At 47.5% G+C, this 16,018-nt stretch overlaps 1 protein-coding gene across 2 annotated transcripts in view; it reads right to left on the reverse strand.

Annotated features, from left to right (window-relative positions):
* LOC150042787 (S-adenosyl-L-methionine-dependent tRNA 4-demethylwyosine synthase TYW1-like) overlaps positions 1-16,018 on the reverse strand; it is a 64,053-nt gene that overhangs the window by 12,640 nt on the left and 35,395 nt on the right. For both annotated transcript variants that reach the window (XM_090324034.1, XM_090324035.1), the window contains exons 12-14: positions 15,795-15,972; positions 11,316-11,451; positions 17-127 (exon numbers count right to left, since the gene is read on the reverse strand). In XM_090324034.1, coding sequence (XP_090180160.1) covers positions 17-127; positions 11,316-11,451; positions 15,795-15,972 — 425 coding nt within the window. The remainder of the gene's footprint in view (positions 1-16; positions 128-11,315; positions 11,452-15,794; positions 15,973-16,018) is intronic.

The raw sequence follows: 16,018 nt of genomic DNA on the forward strand, positions 1-16,018 counted from the left end.
AGGGCCCAGGACCTACCTTCACCTCAATGAAGTCGGGGTTCCCCAGAGACACAAGCCTGGCGTAAGCCTGGAGCTCATCCACATTCCAAGACTTGACCAGTGTCAGTCTGTAGACGGTGCGCTGCTCCTACAAGAAAGGAAAAGCCAGCTTTGTGTTAGCCTGAGTGGAAGTCACCAATCAACCTGCAGGATCTCAAACTCTCAGTCCCCAGAAAGGCAGGTCAGGCGAGAGCTGGCACCGTCTGAGGTGAACTGAAAGTGTTCTGGGAGAGCCTGGCATGCTGCCAGGAGGGCAGAGATGAGAATGTGCTGCTTTCTCCTCGCTAGGTCTAACCTGAAGTGGAACCCAACCACACTGTTCATGATGCACCTGCATGGACCCTGATTTAGGCAGAAACCCCAAATGGATGGAATTGTCTCAGGCTGTGGGAATCAATTCAAAAATCCTTAGGTTTTCAGGAAATGACCAAACTTTAAATGTGCTGCTTCTCCATCCCTTAAAGATCTCCCAGCACTTTTTGTTAGCAGAAAAGCACAGTTATGGACTATGTATGTCACCATTTGTTTATTCCAGAGGCAAACAAAACATAGTTAAGTAGCAGTCATGAAAGCCTGATTCTACAGCTCCCTCATGGCACCAGAAACACACTAGGCACCATAAAAACCTCAGAACTGGGCCAGGAGTTTGGCCTAGTTGTAGAGTGCTTGCCTACCATGCACTAAGACCCGGGTTCGATTCCTCAGTACCACATACATAGTAAAAGGCCGGAAATGGTGCTGAGACTCAAGTGGTAGACCTCTAGCCTTGGGAAAGTCCAAGGATAGGGCTCAGGCCCTGAGCTCAAGCCCAGGACTGGCAAAAAGAAAAAACAAAACAAAACAAAACCCCAGAACCACATGGCTGAGATGTCAACTCACCGCAGTGGGACCTACTGCTTGCTTAAGAGCTACGTGTTGGGCATTAGTGGCTCACACCTGCCATCCTAGCTATTCATGAAGCTGAGATCTAAGGATTGGGGTTCAAAGCTAGCCCAGGTGCTAAAAAGTCCATGAGACTCTTATCTCCAATTAATCACCAGAAAACCAGAAGTAGCACTGTGAACTCAAGGGGTAGGATGGTAGCCTTGAGCTGAAGAGCTCAGGGGCAATGCCCAGGCCTAGAGTTCAAGTCCCACAACCAATTAAAAAAAAAGCAGTTGCCAAACTTAAATCACATCCCTAATGTAAAGAAAAACCCTTCCTGGTCAAAAGTCCATGTACTTCTTAGTCATTAACAAGAAGAGAGACGACTCAGTTAGGCAGAGTAACAGAAGGCTGCCAACTGTACATTAACACTTTTCTGCATGGCATAATCAAAGCAAGGAAACCAGGATAAGACAGCAGGAGAGGACTACAAACAATATAACTGGCTTCTTAGAAACCTAGGAACAAAAACCAAGAAAAGCATTACAAGAAAATAATTACCAAAGCCTTGAGCTGAAGAGTTCAGGGAAAGCACCCAGGCCGAGCTCAAGCCCCATGACCCACAAAAAAAAAAAGAAAAGAAAAGAAAATAGTTACCAAAAAACCAGCAACTTTCCTAGGATAGAGCTGAAGGTTTAAAAAAAGGAACACTGGGCCAGACTAAGTTCCAGAGCACACCCCAGCCTCCGTTCCTGCTGGTTCTCCATTGTACCTGAGCTCCTCCGGACACAGCACGCTCATCCATGCTGCTCTTACAACCAAGAGAGGCTGGCGGCAGTGAATCATGCCAAGTAGTAGCTATTACGAGGCAGCAAGACCAATTACAGAATCCCAGACAAACAATATTCTCCTCACAGTCCTAAAATACAGCCACTAAACCCCAGTGATTAACTTGTGAAACAACATGCAGACAGCAAACAAACATTTCCAAGAGACCCAAACAAAACCTTGCCTACATGAAGGGCCAGGGATGAATGCTTAAGTAGATTAGGAATTAGGACTGCTTTGAACAAACAGATTGGCAACAATACCAACAACAGCAGGAGCTGGGCATTAAGTCATCACTTCCTATGTGCCAGCTGTTACTGTGTTCTGGGTATCCATAAAGATGCCAACATCTGGCTACTGTCCAGAACAAATCTCATAAGACCCGTGTAACTGCATCTTCAATTTACAGCAAAGTGAAGCAAGCTTGTTTTTTTGTTGTTGTTGTTTTTTTCTTTTAGAACTATCCATGGTTCTGATCACACCCATGGTTCCAGGTGCTGCTTCCTCCCTGCCCTGCCCAGAACAGAACAAAACCTTACATCCATCCCCCTGTCACATGCTGACCTGTGACAGTTTTGCCTCCCACTACATGAATATGCTACACACATGGCTCATTTCCAGGTGCTGGCCATTCTTAGAAAACAAGTGATGTCATCTCCTATGACAGGGGTTGACTCTTGCCTGCTTATACAAGCCCAAGGACAGTGCTCAGGCCCTGAGTTCAAGCTCCAGGACTGGCAAAAAAAAACAAAAAAAACAAAAATAAGAACAGGGCCAGGAGTTTAGCCTAGTGGTAGAGAGCTTGCCCAGCATGCATGAAGACCCCGGGTTCAATTCCTTGGTACCACATACATAGAAAAAAGCCAGAAGTGGTACTGAGGCTCAAGTGGTAGAGTTCTAGCCTTGAGAAAGTCCAAGGACAGTGCTCAGGCCCTGAGCTTAAGCCAAGGACTGACCAAAAAAAAAAAAAAAGTTACTATGCCACCTATTTCTTCAGACTTAGTGTTTTCTGATGAGTTGCCTTGAGTCACTTCATGGCCTGGGTTACGATGCTGGAGGCCCACTTGGTGTGGCGTCTTCCCATGATGAGTGCATACACGTGTACGCTCCAGCACCCAGCGCCTGCACTCAGGAAAGAAGGCCGGGCTGTCAACGAGGCCCCCGCAGCTCACTACGAGCTGAACATCCGGGTGAGTTTGGGCATGTGCCTGGACTTTTCTAAGATCAGGAGAGAAATACTGTCTGCATCCTCACAGTGCTGCCATGAAATGAAAGTGAGATAAACCAAGGGTTCTGGGACTGGCATACAGTGAACCATGGACAGCATCTGACTTGGCTTCCAGAACCATGGACAGCACCCAAGAACCACCAACACGGCCACAGCACTTACCGCCAGCACCATGGACAGCACCCAAGAGCCACCCAAGGGGCTCAGAATGGTAGAGTGCCTGCCTTGCATGCATGAAGCCCTGGGTCCAATTCCTCAGTACCACAAACACAGAAAAAGCTGGAAGTGGAACTACGGGAAAAGGGGTAGAGTGAAAAGAAGCTCAGGGACAGTGCCTAGGCTCTGAGTTCAAGTCCCCAAGACTGGGAGAGAGCGAGGGAGCATGTCATTTAAGAACAGTTTCTAAATTTATGGCAAATGTTCACAAAATACTTTATTTCTACATGTCTGTTATAATAAAAACTGAAAAAAATGCAAATGCCCTTTCTCAATGACCCCCAACATTATTATATATCTATAATGCCCCTTACAAGAGTCATGCATATTCACTACAGAAAACTAGAAAACATTTGTATTACTATTTTTTTGTTATTATAAAGGTGATGTACAAAATAAAACACTGCTTTTACTATGAAGGCGTTCTGAACAAATGAAAAGATACTGTTCACCCAAGGTCAGCTCAGCTCGAGTTCCCTTCAGATCACAATGTCAAAACGGCACTTGATCACTATTGTTTTGAACTGCGCAAATGAAAATTTATAAACCACTTTTTCTTGTACAGCAGAATAAGCACTCTGAAAACAAACCCAGACAGGAGTGGATACTTACTTATGACAATACTGCAAACAGTAATGGGAAAAAATGATGTCACTTTTAAAGTAAGCCGTATCAGCCCAAGTAAATATCCACAAAGGGGCTACGGGCGGGGGATTCTCCCTTCAGAAAAACCTAGAAAATCCTAACAGGATAAAACATACTCAGCAGAAGAGATAAGGGTGCCTGAACTAGACAACAACTGGCCATTTTGTCAGTAGTCATGAGAATAACAAGAGAAGGCACACAGTGGTCTAAAAGAGTTCCTACAAACCATCAAGAAAAAGACAACACAAAAGACAACATGACAGAAGTCTTGATATTCCTGTGCAGCCTTGCATAAGGACAGTTTTCAGGGGAGGTGTGGTCAGGGGTTCTGCTTAGCATGTTCTGGGTTCCATGCTCAGAGCATGGGTAGGTGTGCACATGTATACCCCACCCACACACACAGAGGAGTTTTCACAGGCAAAAGCAACTGGAACTATAGTATGCCTTCTTGTGGGAAATTTCAGTGTCCGATAAAAAGAATATAAATGAGATCCACACACAACAACATGACAAAAGCAGGAGGCAGCAAGGGCACAATAATGCTGTTAAGTGTGGTCCGGTCCTACATATCACTAGGAAAGGGGTCATGAAAGGTGGATGGGGGGTTGGAGTTGTGGTTCAAATGGTACAGCACCATCCAAACACATAAGCTGAGCAGGCTTGAGTTCAAACCTCGGTCCTGGAGGAAGGAGAAGAAAGATCCGGAGGGAGATGGGGGAGGAGAAGTGGATATACATCTCCCAAGATGCACACATGCCCAGCAATTCTCTGCCCTGGACACAGAATCAGCGAGACACACGGGAACACAGGCATGCCATTGCGATTACTGCAGCAGCCCCAACCTGAGCCATGGGGGTGTCTGTCAAGAGCAGCACACGGGAGTGTGCAGGCGCGGAGCTGCACATGCACAGAGGAAAACCAGTCCTCACAGGGCCAACCGTCACTCTCCATTCCCATGAAGCTGGTGCAGGGCCATGGGATGGGGTGAGAGGGAGTGGTGTGGGCAGGAGGGGACCCAGAGGGAACTCAGAGGTTGTGGTCACTCTGGGCCTTGCCGGTTGTCCCAGGGTCACAATGATTCACCCCTCTTACTGTGAGATTTGTGCATTCCCCTCGGTGTGTGTGTATGTGTGTATTACACTCCTGTAAGAAAGCCCAGAAGTCCTCGTGGGTTAGTGACACAAGATACCCCAATGCCTCCCCGCATGCAAGGTGAAGCGAGGGGGCTGGCAAGAGTCAGAGCCAACGTCACAAAGAGCATGCCATGCTCGTCTTGCTTCACTTGGGATCTTACGTATCTAAAGTGAAAGGTCTGAACGTCATTCTGCTGCTGCATATTCTGGCTATGGTTATCATCTCCCACCCAGGTCTGCAGCCTTTGACTTCAACCATTTATCTTTGACAGTTGCAACTCAACACAAACTAGTCGAGGCTGTGTCAAAACAAGGTAAAACTGTCTCCCACAATATAGCACTGGCTTACTGGTAATCAAATGCTAATTGAAGCAGTAATGAGGTGCCACGTTGGCTGATCAAGTTGGCAGAGTCTAAAATAGCAGTGTTCCGAGCTGCCTCAGGCTCAGCACAACAGGCGTCTTCGTGCACCGCGCAGACGTTTGGAGAGGAACGCGGCAATGGGGTCAACTCTGCTCACCTGCCCACGGCAGTTTCTACAACTTTAGGGAATGACAGCACTGCAGACAAGATACTAACGAATAGGGATGTAATACTGAATATTACATCCTCCTACAGAAAGGCTACCTGCACGGCGACATGGTACACTAAAGACGTGAGCCTTCATTTCCAGGGAATACACCAGAACATAACAGCGTCGGTACAAATGTAATTCTCAGAAACCAGATGTGACGTGTCTGGGGACAGGACTAGTTGGCTGTGGTTATGTGCCTGAAGAGGGGGACTAGTAGCCTTGGCGAACACACTACTTTAACAATGAAATGAAAAACAGAGGCCCCTCAGATGTATGTATGTGCATACAACCCACAGGCAAAGTTTACTGCCCCCCACCCATGACTCATGACTCCAACTACAGAGACAGTGCCTGGGGAGGAGGGAGAGTGGATGGGTGGCACCCAGAAGTCCCCAGGGTGCAGACTGGTTCCTACACCAAATAACAGGGCACAGAGCAAGCTGCATCATCAAGACCATGGAACTTCAGAGCACAGCACAAGCGGGCCTCCATCACCTCTGCAGACCCCAGCCACACCAGACCCAAGCGAAAGGCGTGCTATGACATCTGCGACCAATGTCCTCAAGGCCGCACTCTCTGTGGCGGTCGTGGACACGCCACAGCCACAGCCCAGCCTCCCGGTGCACCTACATCCAGTAGGCACTTGCCTAGCGCAGCAGACCAAAAGACAGCACTGCCCTAGCATGGGCCTCAAGCACAAAGAAAGAAAATAAAGCTTTCAATAGTTAGGTTTGCCAGCCAACACAGTTAACAGCCAAAAACAAGTGAAAAATCCAGTGAAGGCTTCTTGAGTCACTGGAGGAGGTTGGGGTCTCCCCACTTCGATGGGGGCCCCACGGGGAGGAGCAATGGCTGACACGACCACTTCAGCTTTACACATGGCACTTATATAACACAAAGCCACACAATTATCTCACCAGAAAGACTAAAGCGATACAGCTAAGGAACTGTTCTGCTGGTGAGATCTGCAGCGTTTCCGACGTGTGACAGGCAAAGACGGCGTTCTTTTTCTTCCTATAAAGGCCGCTTGTGCTCGCCTCTCCTGGGCCTACATCACAAGAGCAAGCTGTATTCACACTGCCAGAAATCAAACAAGCCCGAATCATTTCTCCTGCTTTTATTTCCCAAAAGCACCAAGAAAGGTTTTCAAATGTCAATTTGAGGAAGTGCTTCCTTATTTCTGGCTTCAATAAGAAAAGAAATTAGCTTCTCATCATTTTTTTAAATTTCCCTTTCCTCATAAACTCTGCATAAATCAAACACAATGATTCTCCTAAAAGGGTTCTATATTCCTATCCAAACGATGTTAGCTAGGCTAAAGTGCTTAAAATAAGCCTCCCGCAGAAGGCCGTGAATGACTATCCACTAGCTGCAAGGAGAGCTGCCCTTGTTTTTCTGAGAAGGGCCTGGAGCCATCCCACGAGTGTCATGAACTGTCCTTCATGCTGCATTAGCCCGCTTATCCCTGGGGACACACTCCACCACCCCAGGGATGCCTGCAACCTCGGGTAACAGCTCTACATCCCGGCATGTCCCTGTGTGTGCACTCTTATCCACGTTCACGGGGGAATCCGCACGCACACCAGGGTCTGCCTCTCCCAAACCACACAACATCCTTTTCTTCTCCCAATTTCACATGTGACAGATGCAGTATTACAGCATTGCAGAAATCTCAGCATGTGATTCCCTTCTTTCCTTACTCAAGAAGGACAAACTACAACATGTCTTCCATCTTCTTCCTTTAAAGGGAGTACTTTATGGCTATCACATCCAAAGTATGCTTAAGGAATTATTTAGTAAGAATTATTTCACCCCAGGCCACGCGATCCATACAGCCAATCTGGTGGCTCACACCTGTAATCCTAGGTACTCAGGAGGCTGAGATCTGAGGATCGTGGTTCAAAGCCAGCTCAGCAATACAAAGTCCTAAGAAAGTATATATAGGAAAGTCTAGGCAATTAACCAACAAACAGCTGTAGCTAAGCAATAAAATGACAGCAAAAACCCAGTATCTAGGCACTGAGTTCAAGCCCCAGTACTGGCAAAAAGATTTATAGTCATATATATATGGTATAGAATAAAACCTGTGATACAATGCTATAAACAAAATGAAATAATAGCAAATTGTATACAAAAATGCACCCCTGGGGCCCCGAGTGTGGCCTGGCGGTAGACTGCTTGCCCAGCAAGCACCAAGACCCGAGTTTGATTCCTCGGTACTATATACACAGGAAAAGCCAGAAGTGGTGCTGAGGCTCAAGTGGTAGAGCTCTAGCCTTGAGAAAGCCAAAGGACAGTACCCAGGCCCTGAGCTCAAGCCAAAACTGGCAAGAAAAAAAAAAAAATGCACTCCTTACCCCCAGAGAAATGATCAGAGAGCCTCAAACACTATAGTCACCACCTCTGGATTATGAATTTTCTCTTTGCTTCTTTACAGTCTCCTTATTTTGCTCAAACTGCCCTTATCAGTAGCTAATAGCTTTATAATCTGACATGAAAAGGCCAGAGCATTTAACACACTTGAAGGTCACTGGGCAGGCAGTAATCTCATCCATGTCGTCAGCACTCATGCAAAGGCCGGCAGAAGAGGGCTTCTGCCCCCGTCTGAGGCAGGTGACCGCACTTGCTTGACTCCATCTCAAGAAGGTCAGGGTCGCTGCTCCACAATGGAGAAGGATTAAGTGCTGTGTTGCACTTGACCCAGCATAAACACATGCGCACAATGCTCTAAGGAAGCGTCTAAAAGCTGCAGTTGATGCTAACACAGTTCTGCTGCCACCTTGACAAAACAGTGCTTTAGTCCCACACACTCAGGCACTACCATACTTCTCCTATTAGCGGAATATTCTGACAAAGGGTAAAGCTCTAGAAATGTAAATATTCAGCTAGCCAAGAGGGAAAACACAACATTCCTTTCCCCTAAGCAGCATTGCCTCATAAAGACAGAAAGTCTTGGGATAGCCTAATTCCCTTATAAATGGCGTGAAATTCTTTCTTCAGACACCCTTTTCCTTCCTTGGGTATGTTACAAAGCCCAAACACTCAACAGGATGCCCTAAGGTAAAAGCTCAAATGACATCAGATTTAGTAACAACATGATTGACAACAGCTAATAAACAACTACAACAGTATGTGGACTGTCCAGCCTTAAACAGAAGTTAAACAATCCTTTCTTCATAGAACCTACTATGGCCAGCAATAATTCAGAAGCAAGTAACAGCTTGATGAAAGAAAACCCAAAAGAGCAACCTCCACCCTAGACCTTTTGTTTTTTTTTTTTCTTTCCCCCATCCCAGACCGTTTTCTTAATTGGTAATATGAGGGACACAAGAATGAGAAACATTCAGGGCAGGAGTTTGGCCTAGTGGTAGAGTGCTTGCCTAGCATGCACGAAGACGTGGGTTCCATTCCTCAGTACCACATATATAGAAAAAGCCAGAATTAGTGCTTTGGCTCAAGTGGTAGAGTTCTAGCCTTGAGGAAATCCCAAGGACAGTGCTCAGTTCCTAAGCTCAAGGACTGACCAAGACTGGCAAAAAAGGAAAAAAAAAAAAAAGAATGAGAAACATTAACTCAAGTTTCTACAAAATGCTTAAGAAACAACTGCCCCACTGGGTGTGGTGGCTCACACACCTGTAATCCTAGCTACTCAGGATGCTGAGTTCTGAGGATTGAGGTTCAAAGCCAGACCAAAGACTATGAAACTCGTATCTCCAATTAACCACTAGAAAACCAGAAGTGGGCTGTAGCTCTAGGGGTAGAGTGGTAGCCTTGAGCTTAAGAGCTCAGAGACAATGCCCAGGCCCAGAGTTCAAGCCCCAGGGGTGACAAAAAAACCAATCAAACAAAACAAAACAAACAACTGCTCTGATTTGTGGGCATGAAAGCTTGCCCAAAATTACAAGGAGTCAGAGTGAAGGGACTGTCTTGATGTTTCTGGGATAGAAAGTCAGCAGTTGGCAAACTAACTCATACATGACCACCCAAAGTAATTGAAATCAGACAGGACATCCAAATAATAACTCCCTAAGAATTCATTCTGGAAAATCTTGACCAAAGAAATAGAGCAAGCTACAAAGCTTGTCTCTAACAGCTGCCGTCCGAGAGAGAGTGCGGCATGGAGAGCCAGCCTCAGGGGAGTCTGGCGGGCCACGCATGCCACGGTTTTTGTTCATCTGATGGTGCTGGTTCCCACTTGGTCTCCTGCCTCAGCCACAGGGGGGAGCTGGAAGACAAGCCACTGTCTGCATCCACCACAGCTATTTAAAAAGCATCAATCTCAGCTGGACAATGGTGGCTTGTGCCTGTCATCCTAGCTAGTCAGGAGGCTGAGATCTGAGGATCAAGGTTCAAAGCAGCCCGGGCACTAAAGAATGTGAAACGCTTATCTCCAATTAACCACTACAAAACCAGAAGCAGCGCTGTGGCTCAAGTGGTAGGTGGCCTTGAGCTGAAGAAGAGCACAGGGACAGTGCCCAGGCCCAGAGTTCAAACCCCACGACCAACTACCTCCCCCCACAAAAAAGGGAGGTAGGACCAGGAGCCTAGCCTAGTGGTAGAGTGCTTGTCTAGCATGTACAAAGACCTGGGTTTGATTCCACCGTATCACAAGAAAAAGCCGGAAGTGTTGCTGTGGCTCAAGTGGCAGAGTGCTAGTCTTGAGTAAAATGTGTCCAAGGACAGTGCCCAGACCCTGAGTTCAATTCCCAGGACTGGCAAAGAAAAAAAAGAAAAAAGAAAAAAGAATAAGGAAAAGGAAAAAAAACATCAACGTCAGTAATCAAAGAGGCAGAAGTTCTCAGGCAAGGAAGGCAGCACTGAAGGTGAGGGAGAGGGCGCCATGCACGCACGGCCAGCTCACTGGCTGCGCGGTACTTGTTCCTGAACAAAACAACTGATGAAAGGAATGATGTCAAACATGACGCCCTGCGCCTGTGTGCAGAAAGGTACAGCTACTCAAAAAGAATAGGCAACAATGGTAAGAAGGGACTAGAAAAGAGGCAAGTGGAGATATACAGAGAAAAGCAAACAGGTCTCCTATTACACAAATAAAATCTATTTTTTAGCCAAAGGAAAAGAAAAGAAAAAGAAACTCAAGGACAGAGCCCAGGTGCTTAGTTCAAGCCCCAGGACTGGCAAAAAAAAAAAAGGGGGGGTGGAGGAGTGGAGGGACAGGGGCTAGAAGTGGTGCTGTGGCTCAAATGGTAGAGCTTGTCCTTGGGAAAGCCCAGGACAGTGCTCAGGCTGAGTTCAAGCCCCAAAACTGGCAAAAAAAAAAAAAGGGGGGGGGGCAGGAGCAGGGAGCAGGAGATTACTTTAGGTCCCAGGAAAAGGGACACTCTGAGCAGCATTATCCATGGGGTAGAGACTTGGCTCTCCAAGTTAAGACAATTAACTTTGTATTTAGACCTAAAGTGCCCATGCCTGGCTGTCTAGGTTTGCTAGTTACCTTGGGAGTATGTGTGAAGGGCAGAGTCTACATATGAGACACAGTGTTGCAAAGCTAAGAGGATCCCTGCAGGTTCTCTGTTTCCTTAGTCTCCCTCGGGTGCAGGCTGGTGGTGACTGGAAACCCTCTGCCTCAGCTTCCCCAGGGCTGCATCACCAATGTGCATCCCCACACCGGGCAGCTCACGCTCCAGTGCAAACGTGTGCTCCTCCTCTAAACAGGGACTCCTTAAAATGAAGATTTTGTTCACTCTATTTTGAAGAAAAAAAGAGGGGAAAAAATGTTTGCTGTTTTTCTTCCTCCTCCATTTCCTTTCCTTTGCAGCATCGTAATTCTTACCTTGGCTGCTAAGGCTTTTAAGCTGCCAAGGAACCTTTGCCAGAAATCCCTGAAGAGTGGGCGGTCGATTTTCCTCAGGCTGTCTTTGGTGCTGGCATCCACGCTGACATAGAGCTGCGTGACTGGCTTCAGGTTTCTTGGTAATTAACAAAGAAAAAGGAAAATTACGCCTAGATCAGACCTGCAGTCTGTATGTAGGCCTCTGCTTCCCCACATACAAAGTGACACAATGCAACATGCCTGGTTAGCTTTTCAATGACTGAATGCCATTTCCAACAAACCACATATGTTCATTACTTAAAACGAATCCCTGTTCCAACATAAGGGATGTGTTCTTAATGGCAAGTAAACGAAATGAAATATAACTCCGAAATTACTGACTCATTTTATTACTTCATTTCTACCTATCACACATTCTCTATGTGTTATATTTGAGACTAGATGGCCTATTTTCAAAGCCTCTGCTTTTCAAGTGGTTGTTGTCTGTTCAGTGAGTCTACAACTAACTAGAAAAGAACAAAAAAATACCTCTCTAAATCCAGGGATCATACCTAGAACCGTAGCTACAAAGGAGGTTAAGATCTAAGAACCAGGATCTGAGACCAGCCCAGGCAGAAAAGTCTACAACACCTCATCTCCAACTGGACAGCAAAAAAGACGGGACTGGAGGGATGACTCGAGTGGTAGAGCACCAATTCCGAGCAAAAAAGCTGAGTGAAAGTGTAAGGTATAGGCCCTGAGTTTAAAATCCAAGAGAAAGCTAAGCAGAAGTACTCAGAAAAAGCCTTAGATCAAATGATCTCATTAGTTTCCTGTAACTCCCTCTCAATCTGCCCAGTCACCCATGGAGTGACGCTTATGTGAATGTAAGCATAGACCACTCACGTGCCACGCCACTCCCCATTCAAGGTAGGGCAGGCCAGTTTATCCTCAGTCAGGCAGGACTTCAACAGCTATTTTTCAGTGGATATTGTTAACTGAAAGATGAAAATATTAGGGGAACAGAGGCCAAACAAACGTTTGCCACGACCTAACTTCTTGACAAACAAAATCCCCAGACTCCCCAAGTGTCACCAGAAGCTGTTAAAGTTGTTAAGTTTAAATGACAGCATGTCATCCCCAATAAATTGTACCGGTTTGTCAAGCGCGGACCAAAGTCAGAGAAGGGCAGAGAAGTCCAGCAGCTCCCACTTCTCTGCCTGATCTGCAGCAGTGGAGTAAGGGCACCTTACCAGAAAGTGGTCCATGGAAAGCCGAGCCCAGTACGTGAGCCACACAGAATGCGCACTGGGCATCTGGGACGGCAGCACTCGCCTCGTCACTCTTTTGTCGGGACCTCTTTCATAGCAGACAGGAATCACCTGATATAGATTGTCCAGATAGTCACTGTGGGCCACCATCACCTAAAACCTTCCCTTGGCTATAGAGCTGCCTAATGCAATGTAGAAACCAGCGTGACCTTCTCCCTCTGCCTCCAGCGCTAAGAGGAGAGGAATAAATTCCAAAGGCCAGACTCAGTAAGAGTCTGCTGACTAGACACCGCAAGAGTCATGTTAATGTCTGAGACATATCAGGAAAAGGGAAGAGGAACAGGAAGGGACCTCGGGGGAGCAGAGCTGGTCTCAATGGGGCTCAGTCATCACTGAGGACTTGTGGAAACAGTCTGCTGCTCACAGCTCTGACTTCTGCCTAGAACTGGCCTCTGCTCACCCGTCAGGCCACTCATCAATCCAAACAGAGATGTATCATTTCTGTCTCCAAGACAGCAAGAGAATACCTGTCACGAATGGCACCATGGTAATTCCCATGGCCCTGCTGAGAATAAGAGGAAAGGACAGTATTTGGGAAATGAGAAACCCAGTCCCCAGCAACAATGTCCAATGACTCCACAATTACTGTGGCAACTCATTTGATTTTAGATCTGAGTTAAGAAGAGTGCTTGCCTAGCATGCATGAAGGCCTAGGTTCCATTCCTCAGTACCACATACATAGAAACAAGCTGGAAATCGTGCTGTGGCTCAAGTGATAGAGCTCTAGCCTTGAGAAAGCCCAAGGACAGGGCTCAGCCCTGAGTTCAAGCCCCAGGACTGGCAAAATAAATACATAAATGAATAAAAATAAGCAGACAGGTTAGAGGCCTGGCTCAGCAGTATCATGCTAGCCTAGCAAGTACCAGGCCCTGAGTTCAAACACCATTAATGCCAAAGAATGATCATCTAGAAATGTATCTCCAAAATATACACGGAGACAAATCAAAAAACAGAACAGCCAAAACTTCCACGTTATTAAAATTCAAATCTCTAAGGCAATGAAGGGCTGTCAACAGACCAAATAACCTAGGCCTACAGGCGGCTGGACAGCCGGCGATGGAGGGAGAGGGGAGACGTAGCGGGAAGGAAGCTGGGTAGGGGATGGGGGCAGGGAGTACACAGTGTGTGTGCATACACACGGCAAGCCAGCATACCCCGCAGCCTGCTCCACCCATGGCAGGTCACCAAGAGCTTCCAGTACCTCAGTGTGACAACTGCTGCCTCTGCCTGGCATGGAGAACAATGGAGCCAAGTCATTTGTACAATAATGCACCAACTGCAGCTAACACCAGTGATGAAGCCTGGGCCTCCCTCAGGGTCCACAGCCGTTCTCCCAACCAAACAACAGCAAAACCACAGCCACTATGGACGGGCGAAGCACCACCACCACCTGGCTCCTCTTTCCTCAGGATGCCTGGCACGGTACCCTGAGAACCCAGAACACACCAACTCTGGAACAGAGGTCCTGACTTCAAGCCCAAACGAAGCCCAAACCCAAGTCTCCGCACTAGATTCTTCTCACAGGTGTATGTACGCCACTCCACACTACTCGAACCCCCGTGGACCAAACAATGCCTTGGCCTGAAAGACAATGAAGCCCCTTAGCAAGAGCCCTGTACCTGAAAAGGCCACTAGGCCCGGGGTAACAACTTCCTGTCGGTCAAGGGAGACTCAATGGGTAAAGGCCAAGATTCTCCTCTCCTACAGAATTATGGGCAGAACTGTAGCAAACACTGTTCCTTCATGTAAGACTCAGGAAGTCTCCAGAGCCCATGACCACATTTCTAAGTTGGTAAGCTGAGAGCTGCCTGGCAGCTGATTTGAAGGAGCTGACCTGCTGACAGGACCTGTGCTCGAACACACAGCCAAGGTGGCCTGGCTGGTGCTCAGCCATCTGGCCAGCCAGCCTTGTGGAGCCGGGCACGGCAGAGAGCCCAGTGCTGACCTGCACAAGCCACTTTCCCTCCAGCCTCAGGGGCAAGGGAGGAAGCCCTAACCTCAGGGAGGCCGCAAGTCATGGGGAGACTCTCTTTAAAGTGCACAGCACAAAACTTGGATTAAGACACTGACCAGCTGAGAGGGCAGGTCTCACTGTGCCTATTTTTAGGTGCTTTTTTTCCCCTCAGCATTACAGTTGGCCTTCAGTGTCCCTGGGAGATTAGTTTCAGGACCTCCATGAGTGCGGGTATGTGTGCAGGTGTGTGTGTGTACTGGAATTTGAACTCAAGGGACACTGTCCCATACCATTTTTGCTCCAGGCTGGAGCTCTACCACTTGAGCCATAACTCCACTTGTGACTTTTGGTAGTTAACTGAAGAATCCCACAAACTTTTCTGCCCAGTCCGGCTTTGACTCTCAATCCCCAGATCTCAGCCTCCTGAGTAGCTAGGACTATAGATGGGCGCAAGCGCCACCACCACCCGGATCCTCTCTCCTCAGAATGGACTCTTACATTTTTTTAAACTCTTGTACTCTAGATCTGAAAAACTGGCCTGTCTCCTCCATGTTAGCATCACCTGGCGATGTGAATGTGCTGTGTGGTCCCCTACACTAGATCTCATCCTAGATCTGAAATCCTCAGAAGCCTTTATGCTTAAACAGATCTGACTCCCACCCCCGGTTCCGCTACTTCTTTCCCACTCTGCACCATGGGGCAACATGGCACGTGCACACGAGAGCAAGGTCTTCCTTTCCAACTTGAATTCCAACTGCCAGTCTCCTTCTCACCCTTGGTGGTCCACGCCAATTAGTAGGATAATTGTCACAGAACCCTAACTCCGGGTCTCTCTCACAAGCTTTCTTAAAAAATTACCCCTTCCTCTCTCGCAAAGCACTGACTCCAGCCATATCCTCAGATCAGATGAGGTCAGGGCTTCCCCGTTGTTTCCTACCACATCTCTCCTCTGCAAAACTCACCCTGCAGTCCCGGCGAGTCTCAAACTCGCAATCCTCCGGGTCAGCCTCCTGGTTCAGCTCTACCCCTCTGTGCATTCACCTTCGAGTTCCCCTAGCAGTTTGTTTTCACTTCGATCCTTACAGTGTTCTCCTTTCTAACACAATGAGATGAAGCGGAGGGCCGCATCTCCCTCTCAAAACTCAGCAAAGGTACTGCATATCCTAAGTAAATCCTTTTAGGGTCCATGCAAGCACACCACGTAAAAAGACCCACCTGATTTCCTCAGGAAACTGTGCGTTCGTGACCAGGAAGCTGGAGATCTGGCACTCGTGAAGCAGGTCCAGGAATGCGTTGATTTGGGGGTACATGATGGGCTCCCCTACCAGGGACAGTGCACAGTGCCTCACCTCTAGCCCTTCCTGGAAGCGCTCTGCCTGGACACCTGGCACTCCTGAGGACGGGGGAAGAGGAGAACACACAGACTGTCATCAACAAGC

The sequence above is a fragment of the Megascapheus bottae genome, chromosome 34, assembly GCF_031878675.1.
Source record: "Megascapheus bottae isolate mThoBot1 chromosome 34, mThoBot2.hap1, whole genome shotgun sequence".
Lineage (NCBI taxonomy): Eukaryota > Metazoa > Chordata > Mammalia > Rodentia > Geomyidae > Megascapheus > Megascapheus bottae.